The following is a 15,843-nucleotide window of genomic DNA, read 5'->3' as shown; positions in this document are numbered from 1 at the left end:
GCTTCTAATACTATACAATAATACAATAGGATAGTGCTCGGTGGTGAGAAACTTAATATATAGAAGCTGCTTTTCAGCCAAACAAGAGATGGTACATACTGAAATGACCCATCTTCAGCACACCTTGGAGGCAATTAATTTGATATATGAGCAGGAAAGAATTGTGCATACTTTCATAGTTTTATTTATTGTTTCCAGTGCAGTAGCTCTCACTGCCACAGATCAAAGCTGCTCATTTTAAAAGGCACTTTACATCTGCCTCAGAATTATCTGCCACAGGGTTAAGTCACCATTGGATAATGACTGTAGTACGTAGGCTCAATCATAACCCTCCTGGAATTTGGTGTTGCTCTCTCCCCTTACCACTTATACATCTCTGGCTAGTTACTTCACATCCTCCATGGATCTGACGAAGAGAGCTGTGTTTCTCGAAAGTTTATGCTACTATAAAGTTTGTTAGTCTTAAAGGTGCTAGTGGGCTTTTTACTCCTGGGATTTGGACTTCCCTCATCAAAGGCCCCCTAATTCCCAGTATTCACAGATTTCTTCATTCAGTGATCCCTAGTAAATGGCAAGAGTCCACCATATGGGGAAAGTGGATAGAGAGAACTTTTTCTCCGTAATTTTAAAACTCATGGGAACCTATTTATTTATTAAAATATTTGCAGCCTGCCTTTCCTCTTGGCTCAATGAAGCCAAGTAGCAGCAGATTCAAGTGTGAAAAAAGGAAGTACTGCTTCACTCACACACACGTTATATTATGAAATTAACTGCCAGAGAATGTGGTCATGGCTGCTAGTTTAGTTCATCAGCTCCTATGATGTAGTGGTTAAGGTGTTGGACTGGAATCTGGGAGAGTCAGGTTCAAATCCACAATCTGCCATTGAAGCTTGCTGGGTGTGTTCAGACCAGCCATTCTCTCTCTCTCTCTCGCTCTCTCAGCCTAAATTACCTCACAATCTCACAAATGGTTATAAGCCACTTTGGATACCCACCGGGGACAAAAAAATGGTAGAAATGCAGTAAGTAAATACATAAATGGCAATCAGCTATGAAGACTAAATGGAACCTCCATGTTTAGAGACACTAACCAACTGAAAACAGTTTTAGAGGGAGCAAAAGAGAGATTTTTCCCCCCTCCTTGCTCTGCTTGTAGGCCTTCCAAAGGCATGTGGTTGGCCACTGTGTAAACAGGATGATGTTTTAGGTGCTCTTATGCTCTCTGCAAGAAGAGTAACATATATGTCAGTTTCTTACCTCCTCATTGATATACCAGTACAGAGAAGTATCCTTCAGAACGAACCAGTATTTTTTCCATTTTTGTGAGAAATAACTCTTGGCATCCTTCTTTTTCCAAAGCCAGCCTTCACAATCTCCACGACCAAGATCTTTACAAGAAATTCGCCTTCTACTCTTACTTTGAGCAGTGGCTGGGAATAACAAGGAAATTCGTTTTAATCACACAATTCTTTTTCCTCAATGGAACCCACCATCTAGCCTATACTTTAATGAGGGTGGAACTCTGTGCTGTCCCTCATAATAAGCAGTAGAAATAGAGGCATAGTTTATTACTAGATGGCGAACATAGTGAAGGTCTTAAAACTCAAGCTCAAGGTCTTAAACTCCCACAGCCTTCACTATGTTTGCTATTTGGTAGTAAACATGGAATTTCAAAATAAATTTAAACTTCAAATGTGTATTCATAGTTTTCTCAATGTATGATGTCTTTAAAGAGTGCCTTTACTTTTATTCAGGGGTCATTTGGGGGGGGACGCGGGGGGACGCCATCCCCCCGGGTGAGGTGCGGGAGAGCGGGGCCTGGAGCTCCCTGCTGGTGCCCGCTGGAGGTCGCCGCCGGCTGTGGGGAGGACACACTTCTGGTGATGTCAGGGTGTGTGGCATATGCTAATGAGTTATGCTAATGAGTCCCCCTAGCTCTTTTTCTACGAAATGACCCCTGCTTTTATTTATTATTATTTATTAAATTCAACTTTCAGGCTGCCCTCCCCCTGAAAAGCGGGGCTCAAGGCAGTGTACAACAGTGATAAAATTGCAATTTTACAAAAGATTTCAAAATTACATTAATACATAAAACACAATTTACAGCAGGCTAAGCCAATTTGATTGTGATAATTTCATTGCCTCGTGGAGGAGGAAGGCAGGGAAAGAAGAGGAGGAGGAGGAGGAGATTGGATTAATACCCGGTCTTCACTTAGAGTCTCAGAGTGGCTTGCAAATTCCTTTCCCTTCCCCTCCCCACAACAAACACCCTGTGAGGTAGGTGGGCAGGGAGAGCTCTTTTGAGAACTGTTCTTTCAAGAACAGCTCTGACAGAACTATGGCTTGCCCAAGGTCATCCAGCAGCTGCAAGTGGAGGAGTGGGGAATCCTACCCGGTTCTCCCAGCTTAGAGTCCGCGCACTTAACCACTACACCAAAAGAAAGAGGAGAAAGAGTGCCAGACTAAATGGAAGACTATCGCTGTCCTCAACCAAACGCCTGGCAGAACATCTCTACCTTACGTGTCCTTGTGGAACGGCAACAAGTCCTACAGGGTATGGATGTTATTCAGCAGCGAGTTCCGCCCGGTAGGGACCAGGGCATTCAACTCCTAGTTGAGGACAGCTGGATGTCTCTCAGGCCGGGGACCACCAGGATGTTCTTATCTTTGACGCAAAAAGTTTTTCTGGGGGTGTACCAGGAGAGGTGGTCCCGAAGGTATGTGGGTCCCAGTCTTTAAAGGCTAACATCAGAACCTCAAATCTGATCTGGTACTCCACAGGAAGCCAGTGCAACTCACACAGCACATGTTGAATATGTGCCATACAATGGGTCCCAGTAAGGACCCATGTGGCTGCATTCTGGATCAGCTGGAGTTTCCAGGTCAGCCTCAAAGGCAGCCCTATGAAGAGCGAGTTACAGTAGTCCAGCCTGGAGGTGACCGTTGCATGGATTTAGGGAACATGGAAGAATGTGGAGGCGAAGGCACTCTTTTAAAGACATCAAGCACTGAGAAAACTTTGAATACAAGGTTGAAGTTTAGGTTTATTTTAGAATGTCCATGTTTAAAATATATGCAAACACAATGTCTAAACCAGAGGTATCGAACTCATTTGTTATGAGGGTCAGATCTGACACAAATGTTACTTTGCTGGGCTGGGTCATGTATTCCATAAAATGTAATGCTGGATACTGAAGATATAAACTTTATAAAGGACACAGGTGCAGTCAATTAATTATTACTCCAAATACAAACAAAAGCTGGGGAACAAAAGCCCCAATACATGTTTTTAATCATATGCAGGATGAGTTTTTCCCCCAAGGGATACCATAAAAAGAAGGGTATCTTACACTTCCATATGAATTAGTTACTTTTCTGGAGATGAGTCTTTGTCCTTGGGAGTAAATACGGTAGTTTTTCAGCAGCAGCAACCCCCCCCCCCCATACGCCCAGCCTTAGCAGCCAAGCACAGTTACAATCCATCTATCGAATTCTGTTTCCTCTCTTCCCCCATCCTGCCTCTGAGGATCTCGAGGAGGCACACTGGATTTTCCCCTCTATCACCCCATCCCCACCATCAACAAAAACCCTGTGAGGTGGGCCAAGCTGAGCAACTGGCTCTAGGTGACCCAGATGACAGGATCCTGGCTCAATAGGAGAGGCGTCTGAACCAGGCTCCTCCAGATCCCCTCACTCCCAGTTCTCATCCCTCCTGCATTTCCCACAGATGCAGTGGGGCTGAGGAATGGCCTGACAGAGAGGCAGTTTCCAAAACATCCAGAGGGTACTTTCCCCCCCTGTGACCCCCTTTCCCTCATGGGCTAAGAACACGTGGGGGGACAAGGAAGGTCACCATCCCCTTGCCCCAACACTCACTCTGCTTCCCGGCTATGCGACTGTTCAGATGTGTGGTGGCAACATCAGCACCACTATTTCCCTTTGCTTCTCCACTCGCTTCCAAGGCCAGGAATTCTTTCCCTCACAGAGCAGCATGCACAAGACAGCCCAGTTGCCTCACAATCCACATGCCAGCCCTTCTCCTCCTCTCTTCCCCACTGTCCCTGTCCCTTCATCAGCTAACTGACTCTCCATGCGCCCACTCCCCTCATGGTCGCTATCTGAAGAATCACTAAGCCATTTGGTGCAGTGGTGGCAGTGCCAGCCACTCAGCTCCAACCCATATGTAGTGGTTTCTTCAATCCTCACTGAGCTGCAGTCAGAGGAGGCAGGAGGGAAACAAACCCACAACTCCTCTTTCTCTGCCTTTGCTGTCATTCCCCCCACACTATGTAAATTAGCCCCACCCTTTAGGCATTACCTTTCTATTTCTTGACAGCTTCAACCACACACACAACACCTCACCACGTGTGCCTGCTGCCCCCCCCCACAAGCAGTCTCCTGCTTCCCTCCCCCACACAGTACAAAAATTAAATACTAATTTACATAAGACCTACAAGAAGCTATTTATCATATTTACCTTTGTTCTTCTTTTTAGACTTGTGTTGTAGAGAGGATTGTTGAAATGTCTATGAAAGAATCCAACAAACAACATGCCACTTAATTAGTTTATGCCAATAACAATGAAGTAATTAATATACAACAACAATTAAAAAGTACAGATACTTGACACAATTATTGAAAGTTCTTTTGTGCAAGCTAACTCAAATGAATTTATTTATTTAGATTTTTAGGTTGCCCTTCCCTACAAGCAGGGCTCAGGGTGGCTTACAACAAAGGTAAATGCAACAAATAAAGTGAAGTTAAAACAAGCAGTAAAATACAGAATGTGCTTATCAACAAATAAAACAATCCTTTCTAAGATGACGGAAAAATTTCAGCTTCCACGTGCCTCCTAGGGGGGTTGCGGAGAATGGAGGGTGTGAGAGTGCCAGACTACGCGTTGTCCCAGTGCTGTCCTCAACCAAGTGTGAGTGATACAGTTGTTGACTGGTATACTGGACTGTGCCCAGTGTCCATTATCCAGAGAATAATGTGCCTCAGTAGTATTTTAGCACTTAGCTTCCCATATGGAAACAAAGCTATTTGCCACTGATAGTCCCAACAGATAGGAAAATATAGTGCCTGTGGGTGTGCTTCACTGCAATTTAAGGCATATTGTAATATATGCAAAAAAGGAAAGACTGTAAAGTATGTATAAAATGAAAGACAAAAAAATGACCGGCAAGAAACCACTTTTTTGATTTGTTTTTTTTTAATGTGATGACTGCTTTTACTGTTTTCCTTTTCAGATATGCTGCTTATACTGTTTTAATTATTGATAACTTTGCTGCTGCTTTTACAGATATAGGATGGTTTGCAGGTTTTAATGCATTTTTGATATGAATTTTATTTTTTGTATATCACCTTGGGAGCTATTAGTGGCCTGAAAGGTAGTGATATAAACAAAATCAAACTATAAAGTCAAGCTTACACAGGATGGGAGAAGCATTTGGGCTTCCACTTATGTCACCAGGCACAAAGTATAAATTAGTTCCAATCTGGAACTGAGCTTTTAAAAAGCCCAATATTCTGGATGCAAATCTTTCCTCAATTTTCCAAGTAAAACCTTGAATTGAATCAAAGGGAAGGGAGACTAATTTAAGACTAACAAAACCTGGATGTTAAAAGGTAGCTCCTGCCAAATCTGGGAGCATTAGAAGATATGCACAACTTCTCATTTTTTCTGCCACAAAACAAGAGCTAATGAAAACCCAGTGCCATTCACAACTGAAAGAAAATTTTCTGGGACTGCAAGGTCATGTAATTAGGTGCACTCCTCTGGGAAGAACATATTGAGTATCTGGGGACCTGGTGCCACAGAGACCTTACAGGGTACTAGGCTGGTAATCGTGTGAAACAGAATGGTGGACTAGATGGGCCACTGGTTTTATATCCACCTACAAATGAGTCTGTAGAGATTACTTGGTGTAAGAACCTGAGACTATGACTTACTGCTATAGACATTTTTTCAGTATTTTATTCATGCAAATGTGCCTCCATAGCAACCAACAGTCTTATGAAAACACCGTGTAACAAGCACAATAATTGTAAGGTATTACATTTAAAATGAGAAGAGGGGGAAAACAGCTAGGGTGTTTGGACAGTATTGTTTTCAATTTATTAAGAAACTGGAAAATATTCCAAGCAACATATGCTGCAACGGGATGATGAGAACTTTGAAGAACTTCCTGCACAATCTTAAACAAAGCTAAAGCCTTCCAAGGCCGCTGCTTAATCCATGGTACAACTTTGCTTAGGATACAACTGCTGAACTCCTGTTTAAAAACTGCTTTAATTAATTTTAATCATTCTATAATTATTAATTTTGTTCATTATTATAACACTCTGTTGCCCGACATTAAAGTAATGTCTTGACCTTCACTGTTCAGTATTTCAGCAGACGCTTTTCACTAACAAGTCAACAAAGCAGTTCTAGACAAAAGCATGTCACTCTTTTTAAAATATGCATTGCTACACATACACACAGATGCACTAAACTTCTAAGACTCATTAACTGCTTCCATGTATGTTACCAAAAATGGCAATTGAAACACTTCCCATTCACAGCTGACATGAGGTGCATGTACATTTCACCTGGACACCTGTACCTGCATACCAAAACTATTCCAAGAGGCAGCCCCTCTAAGGTATTACAATACTTTTTTTTTTTTGCTGTACATAGGTTCTTTCATAGAAATTGCTATTGATATAGGGAAAAAATCTTTCACTGGTTCAGAAGCTTGTATCTTCTGGTGTTTTATCTGTTTTGCTTCTCTTAATATTGGATACCAACATTACCATAACTGCTTTTCTCTAATACTGCATCTATGGGATTTTTCAAGATAGTTGTAGATAAAACTTCAGACTCTAAACAGAATTTATTTCCTTTTCCTTAAAGTATAGTATTAGTTCTATTACATTAGCATAAAATAATTTTCATGAAGTAGTAATCTTGTTGAACATTATCTAGTATGATTCATAAGATACAGCATTACATTCATAGTTCTGAAACCTTTGGAATTTTTGAAGAGATACAAAATTTCAAATATTGCTTCACTTGCTATTAATGAAAGATGCAACATTTTAAACATTGCTTTGTTTTGTATTACAAACAGAATTCACAAATACAATGCAATTTTTGTCCATACATCATGGATTACTTTGATGGCAGATTATGAATTTACTTTGTATCACACTAAGTGACAATAAATTTATTGCATGAGTAAGGTGAAATTTCCCACAGCTGTATACAAATTAATGTATCATTAGGATGAAAGAAAATAACATTTCTAAGTTATGGAGATTTCATTTATTAACATGCAATGTGAACAGGTTATCATAAATTCACACAGTCTTTATTAGATCCACCCAGTAGTACCAAAGGAAGTCATGAAATGAGTTTGTTAAAATAAAAGCATGTCATTTGTTTCCAGTTGAGCTCAGCAGATAACCATCTGCTTTAAAAACATTTCACTACAGCAAAATCTGGGACACAGCCAGAAACTCAAGATCCTACAAATACTGGCTTCCTTAATTGTCCATTTGTTAGGTTACTAAAAAAACAATTTATGTTAATTTTGAGCACATTGCTGGAAAATGTATTAGCATCCTCACACTTTGAAGAATGTTAATGGTCTAGAATTTTTTTTGTGCTCATCCAATTTTAGTAACATACTGTTTACTGTTTAAAATGAAAAACCATATCACTCTTAAAGTATTGAATTCAATCCATCACACAGCAGGTATGTCAAGGATTTCTTAAATCAATGGGACATATACGTAATTAACTTTTGGCAGAATTCAAGCAATGGGGAATGGTCTACCAACTTTGTGGGAGCATTGCATTATCTATAGCTTCTAATTTTTATATGAAAGTCTATACAATAGCAATTTATTATCATAATGAAATATTACAGATGAGCAAATGCCATATACCAAACTGTGAGACTTTTTTGCTTCATTTGTTATTAAATATTTTTAAACTCTTGTAAATAAAGTCATACTGATTCCTTAAAGAAATGTTGTAAGATAAAAATGAAAAGGTTTTAAAGGCACCAGACACATGCCACACCACTCAGCTTTTGTTTAGAATGAAGTATTTTCCCATTTTACTTACATGATACATGGAGGTTTCAGGACCTGGGGTGGTCATGCTGTCTTGCCTTAATGAGTCCATCTGTAAACTGGGCAGCAGGGAATAATGACTTGGACTGTTGCTTTTGTCTCCCTTCTTTTTGGATTTTTTGCCTGTGTCCTTTTTGCTGTTTCTCTGAAACATGTAATCTTCCTGAGCTATTTTCTCATTGCTCATATATCGAAGTAGTGAATTTTCTAGACAGAAATTGAAAAGGTTACTTAGCAAATCAGCAGTGTTTGCTGTGCAATGCAACTCTTGCCAAGGTTAGTAGAATAACTCTCATGGATTTAGAAGAGTTAAATAACTGACTGGAATCCTGTGCCTTGATGACATTTAATAAAGGTATACCCACTTGTTTCATGGCTGTACCACAATATAATAGATCAGTATATATTAAAACTCAACTTTTTTCAGCCTGAGTTTATCAAAGGCAGTTGAGTGTTCTAATATTTTAGCTGTCTTCTATTTAATGTCACCAGCTGATTCTCCCCATTGGCTCCTGCCAAGAATAAGAAATCTATGGATAAGGGCCTAAGATATGTGGAACAGACATGCTAATCATCCAGATTTTATCATAAAACAGAAAAAAAAAGTCTTATTTTCAAGGCTTTCAGAATTCACTTGAGTCTCAATTAAATTCCTCTTCTATACAGTAATTTAACTGTATAACTCAAACAACATTATATGTTTTACCACAAGTGGGGTCAGCCCCCCCCTCACCCCGTGCTGTTTTCCTGAGCCAAAACAGACACGGGGGAGGGACTTTTGCCTTGTTGTGGGGCTGCATGTACAATACTCAGTGCACTTGCAGCCTCCAGGGAGGCAAATAATATGACCCAGTGCAGCTGTGGCTTGGGGAAATGGCATGGAGAGAGGCTGGAGCCCCTCCTTCCCCAGCACCACAGCCCTGACCTGAATTGGAATCTGAACTATGGCTGTGGGGAAAGTGAGTCAAGTGTATTTTGTAGTTGGGCTCTATAAAGAATGCAGTTAACTATTATATTAACATAATAAATAATAACACTATCATAAAGATATTTTGCAATGAGTCATACACCAAAAGACTATAAGTGAAAGTGATACCTGGCTGAAAAAGTTACATCTGGTTGAATTTTAGAGTAGTTGTCTCACTTCAGATTTATTAACAGAGATAATGGGAAAACAAAAAAAGAATCAAAGGTAGGGCTGAATGCAAATTAGTTCCCCGCTGCTGTTCTCTGAGCATCAAAGTGCAACAGTTTTATGCATGACCAAATTAAATTGAGAAGAGGCTGGCAATTAGTTTTCAATTCCAGTTTAGGACACTACTACTAATAAACATGCAACTAGAATCCTTGAATATTAAAAGCACAACCTGCTTTTCAGATTTCTGTTTTGTAGGTAACAATGTGGAATAGTTAAGGAAAGTTTGCATGTAATGATTCAGTCAAATGTATATAAACAAAAAGTGAATTCTGTTTGAGGTTACTTACCTCTTCTACTATCTCTTTTTGTCTTGCTAGGCTCTTCATAGTCTCCTACCCAATTATATTCTACTGGCATAGATATCGGCCTTAGCTTGCCTGCATTGGAAAAAAACCCTGACTGTTAAATTACATTGTCTTCAAATTACTTGTTAAAAGACCACAGAATTAAATTCACAAGAATTCTCCATATTAATAGATTCAGGTGAGTAGCTGTATTGGTCTGAAGCTGCAGAACAAAGTTTGAGTCCAGTGGCACCTTTAAGACCAACGAAGTTTTAATTAAAGTATAAGCTTTCATGTGCAAGCACACTTCTTCAGATAAAGAAGAATTGTGTTACATGCAAAAGATTATACCTCAAATAAAACTTTGTTGGTCTTTAAGGTGCCAGTGGACTCAAACTTTGGTCTCCAGATTAAGTTACTCTTGCAAACAATTCAAGGTGAGCAGACTAATGTGACTTAATATTTCTATCCAGAGAATGTTTTTTTTTAAAAAAAAAATATTTTCTTGGATGTATACAAATAACAATGCTTGTTTTTCAGTGAAGTATTTTCCTAATTAACCTAATTAGATAATTACAAGAACTTGCAGGAGGCATTTCATTACTCCCTCCCCACTATTTCCTCTTCCCCTCACAGCCTCTCCTCTTTTCGTTCTCTCCTTTCCACCCACCAGCCAACCTACCTCTATCTACCTCCCCATATTCAGATTTCGGTTCAGATTTTCTGGAGTAATGCCAGACAAACGTGGAAGATGTGAACCATGTGGCTGCTTTAAAGACATCATCTAGTGAAAGCTGGGACAGGAATGCTGCCAATTAAGCTTGAGCCCTGGTGGAATGGGCTCTCAGAGTGATAAGGCAAAGTAAGTTTGCTTCACTGTATGCTGTTTTGATAATGGACACCACCCACTTAGACAATGACTGAGATGCTGCTGCTTTTTCTCTGTCTGGGCCTTCCAAACAAACGAACAGGTTCCTACCCTTTCTAAATTCATCTGTCTATTTCAAATAAAAAAGGAGTGCTCATCTGACACCTAGTGTATGCAGTGTTTGTTCAGAGACAGAGATCAGGGAAAGAAAAAATACAGGGAGAATGATATTCAGGTGAAATTTGGAGACCTCCTTGGCCAAAAAATCCAGCCTGGGTCTTGGCACCACCTTGTCTGCATGGAATTTGGTAAAGGGTGGGTCACATCTTAGTGCATTCAGTTCCCCCACCCTGTATGCAGAAGCGATTGCTACCAGGAAAGCTGTTTTATAAGAGAGAAATGACAACTCAGACTTTGCCATTGGTTTAAACAGTTTATGAAACTATTTAGCTAACACAAGGGGCAAAGTCCACTGTGGAATAGGATGAGCAACAGAGGGGTACAAATTATTTAAACTTTTAAGGAATATCTGAGATTCAGGTACTGAGATCACCAAGGAACTATTGCTTCTCTTATGAAAATATACTTTAATGGACAAGGAGGCTAAGCCCCCATCCTTTAACTACATAGCTGAAAATCTTGGGCGAAGTGCACATGACTGGACTGATACCCTGACCCTTTGCCCAAAGTGCAAACCTATTCCACTTAGAAACACAGGATTTTCGTGTGGAAGGTCTATGACAAGCAGTAATGACCTCTATTGCCCTTTGAGATAACCTGTCTAATCAACCACACTGTCAGGTGCAGAGAATGCACTTCGGGGTGTAGAATGGGGGCCATAAGCAGGAGATGGTGTGCGGGAGGCAGGATTCTGTGAACTCCCTTTGACAACTTCCACAAGGTTGGGAACTACACTCTTTGAGGCCAATAGGAGGCAAGAAGAATGCAGGCAGTTCTGTTGGCCTTCAGTTTGGCCATAAACTTGTATATAATTCCAAAAGGTGGGAATCCATAAAAATGCAACTGAAAGGCATCCCCAAGAGATTCTTTGTCCACAGCTGCCCTTGTACAGAATAAGTAGCATTTCGTGTTGGCTCTGGAAGTGAAAAGGTCCACGTTCGGGAATCCCCACTCTCTGAACACGGGGATCACACCTGGTTTATGTCTGTGTCTCTGCTTAGTGTGTCTGCAAAGATATTGTCTTGTCCTGCAATGTGAATGGCTATTATTTGCACCCTATGCTCTATTGCCCATTTCCAGATGAGTTACGCTTCCCTGCACAGACAAATGGAACCTGTGCCTCTGTGCTTGTTTATATAAAAAGTGGCTACCTATTGCTAGGAGAACATATTGTCTGTCCAAGAGTGATGTAAAAGAAGTAAGAGCATGCCTAATAGCCATTATTATTATTATTTTAAAAAAACTGTGATGTGAAGCTTTATATTCAGACTGGGACCCAACCCTCCGTACTTTATGGATACCACAGTGTGCCCCCCAACCCATCAGGAAGGCATCTATAATGACCCATATATTGCGGGGCTTAGTTCCAAAGGGTACTCCTTCAACTAGGTTTGGTAAGTGGGACCATCAGTTCAAGCTACTTTGAATTGCCCTGGGGACTGAAAACTACTTCCAACAAGATAGATTCAGGTGGGTAGCCATGTTGAGTCTGAAGCAGCAGAACAAACTTTGAGTCCAGTGGCACCAACAATGTTTTATTCAAGGTATGACCTTTCATTTGCATGCACACCTCTTCAGATACAATGAAATGGAAATTACCAGTCCATATACATAGGTAGAGGGTGAGCAATAAATTAGCAAACATTATGCTTTATGCTAATTTACTGCTCACCCTCTATCTATATGTATGCACTGGTAACAAGGAGGGTACTATGGGGTTGTGTGAAGTGAAGGAAGAGAGTCAAACTCTATGAAGTAACTATTATTATTATTATTATTATTATTATTATTATTATTATTATTATTATTATTATTATGGCACACCATGCCAGAAGAATAAAAAGCTGTATTGGAATAAAACCAGGGCCTTTCCTGGCCTCTGCTTGAACAAAAACAAACAGCCAACAACCAGAAGAGGAAGTGAAAATCAAACTACAGCACAGGCTTTTTGGCCCTAAGGGATCAGGGGAAAATAACTGAACAGTTCAATAAGGGAACAAATTTAGAGTCCAGTGGCACCTTTAAGACCAACAAAGGTTTATTCAAAGTATGAGCTTTTGAATAAACCTTTGTTGGTCTTAAAGGTGCCGCTGGACTCTAAATTTGTTCTACTGCTCCAGACCAAAACAGCTGACTACCTAGATCTAAGTTCCATAAAGGAAAATCACCAAATTCACCAAGAGCACCAAGAATCATTTGTAATTTTTAACCAGAAATCAAGAAAATTGGACAGCCAGTCCAAAAAGAAAACATCCCACACTAGTCAAGATGCTGAGCGTCTAGGGTGTTGCTCCCTGGGGGACTGAGGGGGTGTTTTCTCCTTGGTTTAGATTTTTTCCTTCTCCGAGGCTGCTGGGAATAGAAGGTTCTTTAGGACTGCTTGTGGGGCCTGAAACCTATCATCTGAACGTCTGTAAAGCCTAGAGCATTGACATTTTTGGATGTGCCTCGAGAATACCTGTTTGTAAGGTTGAGCAGGTGCTGGAGTAATCCCTAGAGACTTGGCTGTTGTTTTATTTTTGTGTATGCGATCCAAGATGTCATCCATCTGGTTGCTGAACAGTTCTAGATCTTCAAATGTCCTCTATTTTGGCTCTAGTGTCTTAGAGGAATGCAGAAGATCTCAGCCAGGAATGTCTTCTGAGGACAATACCAGAAGCTATGGCTCTGCTGAGGCAGTTGGTCACATGTATGGCTGCATTTAACTGTTGCTTCCCCAACTTTTGAGCAATACCTTGGCAACAGGTTTTTTTGTCATACAGGAGTAGGTCAACAAACTGAACCATGCAGTCCCATAACAACATTTGGTACCACCCCATGATCACTGCAGACTGTGACTGCAGCCATGAAATTAAAAGACGCCTGCTCCTTGGGAGGAAAGCGATGGCAAACCTAAACAGCATGATAAAAAGTAGAGACATTACCCTGCCAACAAAAGTCCGCATGGTCAAAGCAATGGTATTCCCAGTAGTCATGTATGGCTGCGAGAGTTGGACTATAAGGAAGGCCGAGCGCCGAAGAATAGATTCTTTTGAACTATGGTGCTGGAGAAGACTCTTGAGAGTCCCTTGGACTGCAAGAAGATCAAATCAGTCAATCCTAAAAGAAATCAACCCTGACTGTTCCCTGGAAGGCCAGATAATGAAACTGAAGCTCAAATACTTTGGCCACCAAATGAGAAGGGAGCACTCCCTGGAGAAGACCCTGATGCTGGGAAAGATTGAAGGTCAAAGAAGACGGGGACGGCAAAGGATGAGATGGTTAGACAGTGTCATCGATGCAACGAACATGAAATTGAGCCAACTTCAGAGGACGGTGGAAGACAGAAGGGCCTGGCGGGAGATGATCCATGGGGTCACGAAGAGTCGGACTCGACTGTGCGACTGAACAACAACAACAATTCCTATTTGTGATAGCTATTTTATACATACAAATCCTCACATTTACAGTCATAGTATGGTCATATGTACACAAACATGTTTGCTATATCAGCATGATCAGTATCTAATCTAAACAAATGATGGTGGTAAAATTTGCAACCCAGAGTCCCATTGCACCTGTTGAGTAGACCTTGTGACCTGAACAGTCCAATCTGCGGCTCTCCTTATCAATTGGTGACAAGTGGGCTCCCGCTCTACCTTTAGCTGGCAAGACTTCTGAGATGAGGAAGTTCATTTGCGGATGTTGAAAAAGGTATGCACATTCTTCTTCTCTGACTTTATATAGGTTCTTGAGCTTCTTCGCAGAAGCTGCAATGGGCTGGTTTGGACTAGATGCCCATTGCAATATCCTGTATACCCTGAAGCATGGGCAAGGCAACAGGACCAGAGTCAGAATACAGAACCTTCATAATTGGGTTGCTGGGTTGGGGTTCCGAGGACAGGTATTCGAGATCCAGTGCTTTGGCCATCTGAATCAACTCTCTAGAGTATAATTTTAAGTCCTCTGTTAGGGACGGGGCTGAAGGCTCGGCCACTGTATTCTCAGGTGTCCTCTGACTCAGCCTGTGATCCATCCCCAACACAAGATGTGAAGCTGTGTCAGTGAGAGCATGATGCTTGTTTGGATGAACTTTCTTTTTCTTCTCCTGATCCTTAGGAGCAGGTTGTGTGGTGGGCCAAGGAAAAGGAGTGTATTGCTGTTGCAGACCCCCAAGGTCCCCACTGGGGTGGGAACATTATTGGGAACAGAAACCAGGAGATTTGTTGAGGGGGCCATTGAGTAGAAGGCAACTGGGTGTTTGCTGCTTGTGGCCCAGTTGAGGTGGGACCTCATATACTACATCTTTGGAAGATGCAGGAGATAAATGCTGATGACCCGATGGTGACGAAGTTCTTGGAAATGGTGAAAGCTGCACAACATGCATGTGGAAAGGTCAGTGTCAAGGCAACGCTGAGCACTGGTCAGTGTCAAAACTTGGACTTTGAGATGAGCCAGTGGGTCGGTGCCTAGAAGGAGACTTCTGATGAACTTGAGGTGAATGTGAGCTCTGATGCTGAGGCGATGGTGGGTTGGACTCAAGTCAAGGGTAAATGATGTTGGAATTGTTTAGACTTTTTCTTTGACTTTTTAAAATGGTAGTTCTGATGCCAAGCAGGAAAAGACCAACGGTTCCGTTGGTGCTGAAGTTGACAATGTTGGTGCCGAGGCTACGGAGGGAGCTCTCGGTCATTTCTTGGAGTGCACCTGTTTTTCTGCATGGGGGTCCAGGGCACCCAAAGCCTTTTCTTACAAGGCAGCTTTGAGCCTAGCTGTCCTCCCTTACTGGGCTTTTGAGGTCAAACAGTAGCAGGCAGGGCACATAGTTGTATTGTGCCATTCACCCAGGCATAATAAACATGACTTACGGTCCTCGTTTTGAGCCATTTTGGCTCTGCATTCCTTGCATTTCTTAAACAATGCCATTCTAACCTTTAGCTGGTTGACAGAGACCGCGAAGGCTCTGAAAGACTGCAGATCACAAAAACTCTTCCTCTCCTTATGGTGGCAAGAAGAGAAATGAAAGGAGAGTGCTCTCCCCACCTGTGTGGTGTAATGGTTCAAAGCAGCAGACTTTAATCTGGAGAACTGAGTTTGATTTCCCACTCCTCCACATGAAGCCTGCTGCATGACCTTGGGCCATTCACAGTTTTCTCAGAACTTTCTCAGCCCCACTTACCTCAGAAGGTGCCTGTTGAGAGAGGAAGGCA

The 15,843-nt window shown here is 41.4% G+C and overlaps 1 protein-coding gene across 1 annotated transcript in view; it reads right to left on the bottom strand.

Annotated features, from left to right (window-relative positions):
• The window catches only part of CNKSR2 (connector enhancer of kinase suppressor of Ras 2), a gene marked incomplete at its 5' end in the record, with an annotated part of 227,995 nt that overhangs the window by 65,128 nt on the left and 147,024 nt on the right, over positions 1 to 15,843 (bottom strand). The window contains 4 exons of the mRNA XM_015429085.1: positions 1,258 to 1,430; positions 4,478 to 4,526; positions 8,117 to 8,331; positions 9,610 to 9,699. Of these exons, the coding sequence (XP_015284571.1) occupies positions 1,258 to 1,430; positions 4,478 to 4,526; positions 8,117 to 8,331; positions 9,610 to 9,699 (527 nt within the window). The remainder of the gene's footprint in view (positions 1 to 1,257; positions 1,431 to 4,477; positions 4,527 to 8,116; positions 8,332 to 9,609; positions 9,700 to 15,843) is intronic.

The sequence above is a fragment of the Gekko japonicus genome, unplaced genomic scaffold (assembly GCF_001447785.1).
Source record: "Gekko japonicus isolate JY-2015 unplaced genomic scaffold, Gekko_japonicus_V1.1 scaffold1825, whole genome shotgun sequence".
NCBI classification, from domain to species: domain Eukaryota; kingdom Metazoa; phylum Chordata; class Lepidosauria; order Squamata; family Gekkonidae; genus Gekko; species Gekko japonicus.
This window is presented reverse-complemented; position numbering and strand designations above follow the sequence as displayed.